The sequence below is a fragment of the Danio rerio genome, chromosome 4, assembly GCF_052040795.2.
Source record: "Danio rerio strain M-AB ecotype USA chromosome 4, GRCz13ab, whole genome shotgun sequence".
NCBI lineage: Eukaryota > Metazoa > Chordata > Actinopteri > Cypriniformes > Danionidae > Danio > Danio rerio.
Window position 1 is genome coordinate 17967758 of NC_141024.2, and position 12243 is coordinate 17980000.

Here is a 12243-nt window from a genome sequence, read left to right on the forward strand (position 1 = left end):
AGATTACATAAATATTAAACAAACTTCATAACTTCAACAAACTTAAATTATGCTTTAATAAAGGAGTTTTATTTTTAAAAGTCGTTTATTTTCTTTGAATTAAGAACGTTATAAAATTAATTATTAAAAGTCTTTTCATTTGTAGCGATTGGAAAGTGCTTAATGGAACTGCCAAGAACCTTTATTGATTAAAAGTATACATAAGAAAAAACTTTGATTTAAAAGTTTCTTTGGAGAACTAAAAATGGTTTTATATGGTATCACTGCAGAAAATAAATAACTAATATGTATATATATATATATATATATATATATATATATATATATATATATATATATATATATATATATATATATATATTGATGACGGTGACAATAGCAATAATTATAACAATAATTGTATGAAATGAAAATAACTAAATAACTTTTTTTCATGAGTTCAGTTAAAATGTGCTGTGTAGGAAAAAACTTTTTTGGTTTGTTTATTACTCATACAGCAGACCCTCTAACGCATTGGGCAATCTGTTTATGCATGCATGCATGCATGTATGTATGTATGTATGTATGTATGTATGTATGTATGTATGTATGTATGTATGTATGTATGTATGTATGTATGTATGTATGTATGTATGTATGTGTGCACTAAATGCATGCCATACCAGCCTATTGTACTTCTAGTGAATTGCGCGCTTAACCCTTTCCTTTACTTTTACGCTCGTGCGTGTGGTTGCAAAAAAAATGCACGCAGTAAACGAAGAATCGTTGGTGTTCGCTTTTTTCGCGAATATGACCGCCTCATCTTCATTAGCCCACACTCATCCAATATCATTCAGAAATAGCAGCGCGTAAACGCCGCGCACCTGCTCCAAAAGCGCACCAATGAATAGTCATTGAATCGATCGAGCTACAACAACAACAAAAACAAGTTTGCAATGTAGTTTTAACAGCTAACAAATTGAAATATAATCCTGCATATCAAACCCGGGCTTATGAGTGAAAACAAACGGCTTTGTTCTCGGTCGTTTTGTTTTTATTATTTTGCTGCAGCTCTCCGAGTTGTAAGACAGCGCAGAGGTGTTTCAATAGCAGTTCAGACGCCCAGATGTCATATTAATTATTACACCCGGGAATGACTGGAACCTTCCCGGAGCCTAGAGTATCATGAAAGAAAGAGGGGCTTACAAAACGCTAATTGGACTCTGCAAATGCACTGACAGAGCATGGTGGATATGTTTCAGAGAGTCCCAGCCGGAGTGAATAGAACCCACGCTTCTTTTCTAAACGCCCTTGCTGCGCTAAAAAAGGAGAAGGAGAAAAAAAGAGAGAGGGAGAGAAAGGAAAGTTGGAGGGGGCTGGGTGCTTGAATGCTGGCCTGATCTTGAATGCCTCAGCCAACGAAGAGAAATTACACAATTTATTGCCCCCTCCCTCCCTCTCCACTCCACATGCATCGCGCGCACACACAAAACGGGCGCAGGCAAAGTCATTCAAAACAAAGTTGAGTGAAAGCAATGTGCTATTATCGTGCTCTGTGAAAGAGACGAAATTAATCGAGGGATATACTGTAAGTAAATAGAGTGAATAAGGTGTCAGGAGCTTTACTCAATGCGCGTCCACAAAATAACCCATCCGTTCCGCCTGTCCTGCTGTGATGATTTCTAATAATGACTGGCCAAAATCATCTCGCCCGGACAAAGATTCTCTATGTGGAGCAGAGTTATAAGGCTGTAATGCGTTAACAACAGCGGCCAGACACTTGGTGACAAGTGTGAATTCATAACTTTCAGGCCATAAAAGTGCTTTGTTTGCTTTTTAGTCACATCTGAATAATTTCGAAGGGAGTAATGGGTCTTATTCACAACATCAATTACGCATTGTTTGTTTTATTTGCATAACTTCTGATTTGTTTTATAAGTAAGTGATCGACATTTTAAATAGTTAAATGGGCGATTCTATTGTCAATAACAAGTGTAATCTGGGGAAACACCTTTAGGTATATTTGTTTATAATTATTTTACTTTGTTTTTTTTTTCTTTCTGGTAAGTTTTTGAACAGCACATTTAATTGTGAAAACTACATTGTTTTTTCTGTTCTCTATAAACAAAAAATACATATAGTCAAATTATAAAAAAATAAAAATAAAAAAAATAAAATCCAATTTAGATCTATTCAAATCAATCCATTAGATCAGTCAATGGACTCCTAGACATGCACCGTTCTTATATTTTCACTCAAATGTTTTCTATGTATTAAAATGATCAATCTTCAGATGGCTCATTTATGAATGCGTCCTAAAGTAAAATTAAAATGTGCTCTTGTATATTTTGCAAGGGCATGGGATGCCTTCATTGCAGCTCATTGTGTGTGCGTGTGTTTGTTCTCCGAGGAACACTTGTCATAACCGAAAAACACCTCTAGTCATTCTTTACGAGAAGTTGTTTACTCAGTGGCAGGAGCGGCACGCGCCCGGCGTACGCAACGCAAGCGTATCTCAGGGGGCGTGGTCAGGGGTAACGCGCGGCGGGCCGCCGGCGTATTGAAAAGGCCGCGCTGTTTCCATCTCCCAACTCAGAACAGGTCGAGAGTCCGGAGCACCCCTGCCCATTGAAGCCACACGTGAACGCCACGAGCAAGACGCACGGCCACTGGGCAGTCCAAAGAAAACTTTAGTGCTTTGACTCACTCCTTTTTTTGACTCCGCGAAATGGACATCACCGCCAAGATGGAAATAAGCGTAAACCAGCAGCAGTTCATGCCACCTGCTTGCTTTTTCGCCTCTCAGAGCATCCAACTCAGCCCGACAGACAGCCAGTGCAGCAACAAGTCCGCGTCAAAGCAGGCAAAGAGGCAGCGCTCATCCTCCCCGGAGCTGCTCCGGTGCAAAAGAAGACTCAATTTCGCCGGTTTCGGCTACAGCTTACCCCAGCAGCAGCCGCATGCGGTGGCCAGACGGAACGAGAGAGAACGCAACCGGGTGAAGCTTGTGAACAACGGCTTTGCAACCCTCCGCGAACACGTTCCCAATGGAGCGGCCAACAAGAAGATGAGCAAAGTGGAGACGCTGCGCTCGGCTGTGGAGTACATCCGCGCGCTGCAGCAGCTTCTGGACGAGCATGACGCTGTAAGCGCGGCATTCCAGTCGGGCGTCCTGTCACCCACCATCTCCCAAAACTACTCTAATGACATGAACTCTATGGCCGGTTCGCCTGTATCCTCATACTCATCGGATGAGGGCTCATACGACCCTCTGAGTCCAGAAGAACAAGAGCTCCTGGACTTCACCAACTGGTTTTGAGCGTTCGTAAAAGGTTCGTATTTATGAGTCAAAATCTTTGTTATTACTTGGCTATAGTGTGTTTATACGACTTGGTTGTTCATGCATGATGCTCACCAAGATTTGTTCTCTTTTTTTAGGAAACTTAAAAATATCAGCACTCGCTTGGGAGGATGTCCTCCAAGAACACAAAGCACTGCGTTTGCGCTGCAGTCCGGTTCGGATGCACACCCAGAGATGGCCCATACAAACCGGCAAACCACGGGTCCCGAGTGTCAAAGAGCCAAGGGACTAAGAGGGAAGAGCGGGAATCCAGTCCTTCCAGCGCACTCGCCCAAGAAATCTATTTTAAAAAGACTTTCCACGACACCGTGGCATGCATACAAAAACAACAACAAGCAAACGTTGTTCTTTACCTATGCTAATGTAATCAAAGAAGGTTTGCCCTGATAGACCCCTCTCTCAAAACTCTGATATGCTTCCAACTTGGCGAATTTTATTATATGAAGTTCTATTTGTATAAAACATGTTGTTTTTGGAAATATATTAAGCTATTTTTGTATGTGAGAGATTTATAGATGTTTTTGTACACATTCATTTTAATATGTATATTTTGACCTATAGCCTGCCGTAAATTGCTCATTACCTCTTGCTTATTCAGACTTATAGTCTCAAATGCATCGCAGCTGGCAATTCCCTTTACGGTTGTGGAGCTTTTAGAGGAGTGTAATGCTCAAGAGTTTAAATTTCAGCACCAACGTGTCTTATTTAATAGGAATAATAATTGCAATTGTAATGTGACTCAGAGTGATCAAAGGTTATGCAGCTATTGTCCAAACGGAGGTGTTTTGTGTCTCCACACTGCCTGTTCCACTTTGCCTTTACAATGCTGGGTTTTGCCTCCCTCAGAAAATAAGAATATGCCTTATCTCCATATTTTCTACAGTTTAGTCTCATAATAAAACGTTTCTAAAAAGAAATATGCTTTCTTGGTTTTTGCTTTACGTGTTGCAGTCAATTATTTTGCTTTATGGTGGTAGAACACAGTCATGTGTCAAAGATTTTTGTTCATTACACATTTTCTTTTTATATAGACAACAAAAGTGATAAGCCATCCTGCTAACCCTCGGCAGTCTGCCTGTTGTCAGGCAGGGGAGACGTGACCAGCATGCTGGACCGTTTCAAAGACTGCGCTCTTAATGAATGCCAATTTGGAGACAGCACTTTTGGAAAATAAGCAAATTGTATGCTCATTCCATACACGTTTTGTGGGAAAAACGTTATTTATTTGTTTATTTATTTGTGCAATAAGTGGTGGAATCTCTGAACAATCACACAATTTTGACGTTTCTAACGTTAAAAAATATCTAAATAGCCTACCTTTAAATTCAGAAATTGCAAACATAGAAAAAGTATTTTTGTATCTGATCTGTTGAAAACAAACGAAACAAGCAAATATCATGATGTCACTGATCCAAATACAAACTTTAAATGCACGTTTGTTACGATTGCACATAAATAAGTCCAAGTCGTGGAGTTTAAATTAACAGTCGTGGAGTTTGACAGGTAAAGTGTGCATGTGTGTGCGCGCGCGGGGTGGGCGCGTGCCTTCTGTAATGAATTGAAAGGCACTGTGCGCGTGTGTGGCGCTCGAGTGGAGTCGGCTGAAGGCGCGTGTGCCTTTCTGACAGCAGCCCGCGACACACACTCAACAACTGGCCCTTTAAAAACACACGGCGTCTGGAAGCGAGTGCTGTCCACAACAGGCAGGTGTTGAAGAAAAAAAAACATCTCTCAGACGAATGTACCGCCTGCATTGTTCAGGGTAAGACGAAGCAGGCCTTCCCAAACTTATCAATTAGCCACAATTTTACACTCGTCTCAGACGGAAAACCACGGTTTGTGACCGGTCAGGGCTAGATGAATTGATGGTTTGAATAATAACACACCCATGCCACCTTTAAACCATTGACAATAGTTTTACAACAAATAAAACTGGACATTCTTTCAGTAGTGTAACCGTGATAACCTCGAATTTGTCATGGTTATTTGTTTTTAACTATAGTGGAACTTTGGTATCTACTTGCAGTGAATCAGCTACATACAAAAGGATACCATTTTGCCCCAAAACACAGATTAATGGACATTAAAAGAATTCTCTGTTTACATTGTGTTCTGACACCACTTTAAGCAATATTGAGTTTGTTTATTTGTTGGTTTCGTTATTTTAGTTATAATTTGCCTGTTAAAGAGTTTGAAATAAATGTTGCAAAACAGAGTTTTTGTTGCAGAGTACATGAAAGCACACCAACTGCAAAACTGACCAGTTTAACAACAATATCTGCTGTACAATACAGTACTATGCATCTGTAGTACAATTGTTAACTGTAAAATTAACCGTTGTTTTACTTCAATATTAGTAGAATGAAAGTATCTATACCAGCATTGGGACTTTCAAACATTTTTTTATGATTTTTTGACAAACCCTGTAGTATGAGAGCCCTGTAAACATGACCATATCATGACCATAAATCAGCAGGAGTACTACTAGTTTTAAAAAACCTAAGGGGCCAACATGGGCCCCAGAATTCCCTGCGATGTTATTCGACCTACTTATCATGTTAAACTGCCATCAAAATCAATTTTAGTGCTTCTCCATCAGAAGCTTGACCAAGTCCCATCTTATTCTAGCATACTGAACCTATTTGCCAGTTACATTTCTACAGCCAGAGCCTCATATTTATCTGGTGTGAAATTCATTTGAGAATGAAAAGCAGTGCTTTTTTTGCCTTTAAATCCTGAATAAAATCAATGAATCAGAATCTCTGAGATGGACAAAGCACATTTTCCACTTGATTTCCTTTTTATTGTGTGAGTCGGTGAAAGATTAGCATAGAAATACTGTAATTAACAATTATTTAAAAAATGCTGGATTATTTTAACCCAACATTTAGCTAAATATGGACAAACTCAGCTGTTGAGTTAAAAAGTGCAGTTTAGTTGGCACGATAGCTTTTCATTTTCACAATAGTACCACACTGATATATACTGTAGCTCAACAGCACTCAGAATGTGACGAGTCCTGCCCCTCTCTCTCTCCCACTTCATGTCTTTCTGTCAAATAAAGGCAAATGGCAAGAAATCAATCTTGAAAAAGAGTGTAGTTTAAATTTAATTGAAGAAAATAACCCACTTTTGGGTTTGTCCATATTTGAGCCAACGTGAACCAGCCCGATCTTAATAGAAAATGTAACAAATTAACTAATTGTCAGAAAAATAGACAATTTATATCATTTCATTCATATTAAAAGATATGACTTTTAAATAGAGGTATGCCCCATAACCCAAACCTTCCTTGGCAAATCCAACTGAAATGTATATGAGATCGTACAAATGAATACAAAGCCTAGCAATGATTTAGAGCTACGGTGCCAAAAACTTTCTCTTATAAATGGCCAAAAACCCAACTTAATTGAGGGCTGTGTTGAATAAACTGTACCATAAATTTGCCATGTGTATTTTCCTAATTTATTTGCTAATATTTACAAATAACTAGAAAACGAACACATTAATGATGCAATATAATTTCGTATGTTTTATAATGAACTTATAGTTAAAACATAAACAATCCAATTTAAAACACAATGAAGATTAATGCTGAATACAGTAGTTGAGCTGCTCCTGCCTTTGCCTTGATATGCTTACTGATGTCTTGTGCATTGTCCTCTATCTGTCAAGTGGCAGTATTTACATTTTAAAAGTCAGATCTATTTACATCATTTAATTTTAGTTGGCTTATTTTGTAGCTCCTCAATTATACAAAGAAACTAAAGGTTACTTTAAATTGGAAATGATGATCTCTGTCAAACGCATTTGCTCCAATCAACTCCTTATCATTCTCCCTCTTTTTTCAGACAGGCCAAATTAACAGTACCATAGGCCAACTTTGGCAGCGGGCCCTACTTTGGGAACCTCTGTTTTGCAGTGTAGGAACTTGTTTACATTAGCTAACACAAGATTCTCTTTGTTTAGTTGTTGGGTTGTTTTAACCGAACATTGAGGGGACAAACTCAACTGTTGGGTTAAAAAGTGCAGTTTAGTTGGCATGATAGATTTCCACAGTAGTTCCACGTTGATATATAACTCAACAGCACTCAGAATGTGATGAGTTCAAGTTCCAACTTAAGGACCTTTCCCAATCCTGTCCCTCTCTCACTCCCACTTCATGTCTTTCTGCCAAATAAAGACAAAATGGAAAGAAATGAATCTTGAAAAAGAGTGTAGTTTAAGTTTAATTGAAAAAAAAAAAAAAACAGTGTTGGGTTTGTCCATATTTGAGCCAACGTTGGGTTAAACCAGCCCAAACTCCCAAGGAAATGTAACTATTTAACATATTGTCAGAAAAGTGGCCAATTTATACAATTACATTCATATGAAAACATATGATTTTTAAACAGAGGCATAACCCAACCCTTCCTCGATAAATCAAACTGAAATGTACAAATGAGACTACAAACTAATACAAATTAGCCACTTAATCTACAAATTGGCTTAGATTGCATTGGTTAAACCAGCCTAGCAATGTTTTAGACTAGAGTGTAGGAACTTGTTTAAGTTAGCTAACACAAGATTCGGTTTGTTTGGTTTTTTCCAAAATTGAACTCAGATGAAATGAAAGATTCGTGCTTAAACTTTTCATTCACCTGTTGCGAATGCATTTAATGTCCAATGAATTGTTTAAGTGCATAAAGCTTCACTAACTCAGCTATCAAAAGACTTTCTTTTTGTTTAGTTTGTTCGACAACCGAACCCGATGAAAATGAAAAGTTCATGCTTAAAACTTCTCCATTCACCTGAAAATACCAGCCACCAATTCCCTTTACAAACTATTCATGCTGAACTCAAGCGTGTCCAAGGGAACGGTTAGCGGGCGTCGCAGTGTGTGTAGTTGTGCACACAGCCCTTTGGAGCCCGTCCGCGTGTCCATCCCTTTGTGGCAGAATGTTGCCTCCTCATTATTGCTCGTCTGAATAGAGCTGGAGCGGCAGCATGTAACCCACACTGATTAGCGATCCGGGCCCCTCTGATGTTCTCCCTGTTGAAATTCATGGGGACTTCTTGTTATCGCTCCTCTCCAGCCTCCTTTCACTGGCTTTGAAAGTGCTGCCATCCCTGCCTCTCAACTTCTCCAGACTTTGTAAATCTAAAGACGCAGACTGTTAGACAGCACTCACTTCCTCATGAGTGCCCAGAGAGCTTTTCACCACTGTCCAATCTTTAACAGAGGGCCGCGGACGTTTCTTTAGGCTAAATGAGACCGGTTGCTCTCAGTTTTTTCCCCCCTTTCAGTTTTTTTTCTCCCCTGTCTTCTTTCTTATACAAATGCTCACTTTTGTTATGGCTGAATGTGATGGTGCTCTCTATGCTTGTCAAAGCTCCTCTGTCTCCTTTCCCCTACTAAGTCCCACAGCAGTTTTGGTGAGTGATTATCAGTGGTGATAGGATGTTTATCGAGCACGCTATGCAGTGTATTTGCTGCCTGTAAAGCAAATTGCAATTTAATAAAGGCTGTTGGCTGCATGAAATATGAGCTGTTTGACTGTGGCCCTGAAGAGTGCAATGCAAACAGTGTTTCAGTACCACAGACAGCACTCGTCTCACTCTATACTCATGTTCAGCACTGAATGAACATGAATGAATGCAGCGTGCTTCTGTCATTTGCCTGTCTTTAGAATGACTTTTTCTGGTGAGTTAGTGATTCGAATGCTGAAAAAAACTTTTAAAGAATCGCACCAGTCTTTTTATCACATGAATTGGCATAGAAAGAGGATATTGGAATTAACATCTCAAATGATACCTAAGAAGAAGGGCTAAAGGTTACAACTCATAAAGTTTAAAGTGGTACATGGACTACATTTCACCAAAACCAAACTCAATACAATTTTCCCTTCAGTTTCCCTATTATGTGACAGATGCAAGAGCTTTGAGAAAACATATGCTCACACTTTTTGGTTCTGCTCTGAGATTTCTAAGCTTTATTCAAATGTTTTAGGAGAAAACATTAGTTCAGATTTTGAGCCCTGCTTTTAATGCTCTGACCTTTTGTAAGCATGGTCGCATAATCAGCAAATGTCTATTATGTTTGGTATGGTGGTGGCTAAAAGGCTGATCTTGATGGATTGGAAGTCCACTTTACCACCTACCTTTCATAAATGGCTGAGTGAATTGGTTGCTGCTGAATGAGTTTTGCTAAGTCTAAAAAGTTAGAAAAAATCTGGGCCATCTTCCTTGCTTATCTTTTTAAGAGTTGACAGTAGAGTCCTTATGATTCATGCACAATTGTAATCATAGATTCCCACTCCATTTTCAATGTTTTGTGTTTGACCAAGTCGAAATTGATGGTGTATATTATTTACTCTATGCATGTTTGCACGGACTGGTGTTTTTTCTTTTCTTTTTCTTTTTTGTTTGCTTATTATTATTATTATTATGAATATTATGAATATTATTATTATTATTATGTCTTTTGAATTTTTTTTATTTACTGTTTTCTATTTTTTGTTATCATTTGTAGAAAAAATATTATAGATCGTTAAAATATTTTTGTTATGTTTTGTGCGTATAAAAACTGTTATAAATAAAATATTAAGAAAAATAAAAAACAAAGGAAACAAGACATTCCCTAAAAAAAATTAATCACACCATTGTACAGTAGTTTTTATTCAGGTCTATTCAACAGTTGTTTTAGTTTGTTCAATACAAGTTAATTGAGACACTTAAACTTGTAATAATCTTTTAGAGATTTGGCGTATTTGTTTGTTGCTTTCATATTTATTTATTTATTTTTGTTATGGAATGCCAGAAAAATGTGATTTATAATATAATATAATATAATATAATATAATATAATATAATATAATATAATATAATATAATATATGTATAAAAATATTTATATTAAAAATTTTAACCTATATTGTTTGAATATGCACTTCTCTTCTGCTAAAATATTTTTATTTCAAACAAATTCTCTTTAACTTTAGTCATGAAACTGAAAAAACAGTTCCCAAAAAATAATAAAAAGAGCAATTGATTTCATTATTGCAACAAAAAAATATTTTATGAACACCGAAGTCTGCACAGGAATAAATGACATTTAAAATAAAACATTTTACCAATATATTTTTATTTAAATAAATTAAACTGTTTAAATCTTACTGACATATTACTTTATTTTTAATAGTATACACTCTGTAGTTAGTGTAACAACTAGAGTTGTTTGTTGATGCCATCATAGGTTGCTGGAGTCATCGAAAGGGTTTGCAATGACGGAGTTGTGGATGAGGATGAAGAGAGGCAGGTGAGCAAGGAAGTCGAGAAGGTCGAGAGAGTGCAGATTGCGAAGTTCGCGTCTCACCGAAGCCTCATGTTCTGGCCTGATGCCTCCTGCCTTGAGCTCCATCAGCAGCTGCTCAGCCTCAATGCAGCCCTCTGGTGCCACAGTGCCCCCTGTCTGAGCCTCCAGCAGGAACAAGAATAACTGCTGCAGAACGAGCACACATTCTCAGGTTAGTAGCCTATGACATACTGGGAAGTTTTTACTCTGCATTTTTGAAAGGTTTAATGTACAGGAAACTACACTGTTAAAAACAATCACTACTCACATGGATTCTCTAAAAATAACTTAAAATGCTGTATTATACATGCCTGGCCTGTAGTTGGCGATGTCACTTTATAAAGAAACTATATGTTTGCGTAAATATTGTTGCTTTCACAAATCTTTGTTTTGTTGTTTAAGACAATAAGCCAGGGGCGCCCAATTTTTTTCTTATAAAGGGAACCAAAACTTGATTGAGACTAGTGGGCCAAAGGTGAATATAGTTGCTATGGGTAATTTCCTAGCTTAATTCATAATGTTTAGAAATTACTTGAAAACATTGCTTTATATTAAATAATAGTTTTTTTAAAAAAAACAGAACAACCTCATTTGCTACAGAATTACACTAGTTTGTGCCTTGATTTGCTTGTTGATGTCTCGACAAAAAAACACAAACGCCTTCTAGCATTTTGCTTAGACAAGCTTTTTTTGGAAGAAATGCTTAATACTTTATTACCTGCGACCCGCTTGTCATCTGATCACATGTGCTTGGTTGTACGTTATATCAATAATGTGTTTAGACTTTTAAAAACACTGTTGTAATACATCGAGCCACTAAGCATTGTTCTTATTATATTTTTCTAGAGGAAAAAGTGCGAATTATTATAATTATTATTATAATTTCACTAACCTGGGAAATGGAGGCCACGTGAATGGTTTGTGAGCACAATTAAGTGCACACAGCATGCCATATCATCTGATTATTTTAAGAAATAATTTCAAAATGCAACTGACTGTGTAAAGCCACAAAAAAACAAACAAAAATACGATGTATATGTCGAGTTCAGCGGCTAATCAGCCGGAATAGGCTGAGGTGAAGTGATGGTGACCAGCGAGACCGAGCTGTCACTCAAGTGGCCACGCCCTCAATTATGCAGACTTAAAATAACTTAATATACACAAAACGGAGGAGTTATAAAAAAACTCACCCTCTCACAGTTGTCATGAAGGCAAAATATTAGCTATATGAAACAAAAATTGTTCTTTGTACCGGGCTGTAAACACCTTTTTTTCTGCTGTAAAGTTAGCCGTTTTAACAGTGAGCTCAAAAGAAATCTGCTCTATTATGGAGCCAGGACTAGCTGAAATTCGATGAATTGCAGTTTCAGTTACTTCCATATTTGCTTCACGAGGGAGAGCGGGAGGTTGTCGCTCAATCCTTTCTTTCATACTCACTTCTCTCAGATGGGATGGTGGGCCAAATCAAAGGTTACAATAGGCTAACTTAGGTCCACAGGCCCTTCTTTGGGCGACTCTGCAATAAGTTTGAAACATGTTTGAAGCTTTTTGGTTTTAGGCCCTCGAATGCG

The 12243-nt window shown here is 37.7% G+C and overlaps 2 protein-coding genes across 3 annotated transcripts in view; one reads left to right on the forward strand and one right to left on the reverse strand.

Moving 5' to 3' along the window:
* Window positions 1–2584: 2584 nt before the first annotated feature.
* On the forward strand, window positions 2585–4245 carry ascl1a (achaete-scute family bHLH transcription factor 1a). The gene is given in 2 exon segments (NM_131219.1): window positions 2585–3311; window positions 3418–4245. A coding segment is annotated over 1 exon segment (591 nt). The 5' UTR covers window positions 2585–2707; the 3' UTR covers window positions 3299–3311; window positions 3418–4245.
* Window positions 4246–10372: 6127 nt separating this feature from the next.
* LOC101884203 (uncharacterized) overlaps window positions 10373–12243 on the reverse strand; it is a 78957-nt gene continuing 77086 nt past the window's right edge. For both annotated transcript variants that reach the window (XM_087248159.1, XM_087248160.1), the window contains one exon: window positions 10373–10819. In XM_087248159.1, the coding sequence (XP_087104285.1) occupies window positions 10568–10819 (252 nt within the window). In that variant the 3' untranslated portion in view covers window positions 10373–10567. The remainder of the gene's footprint in view (window positions 10820–12243) is intronic.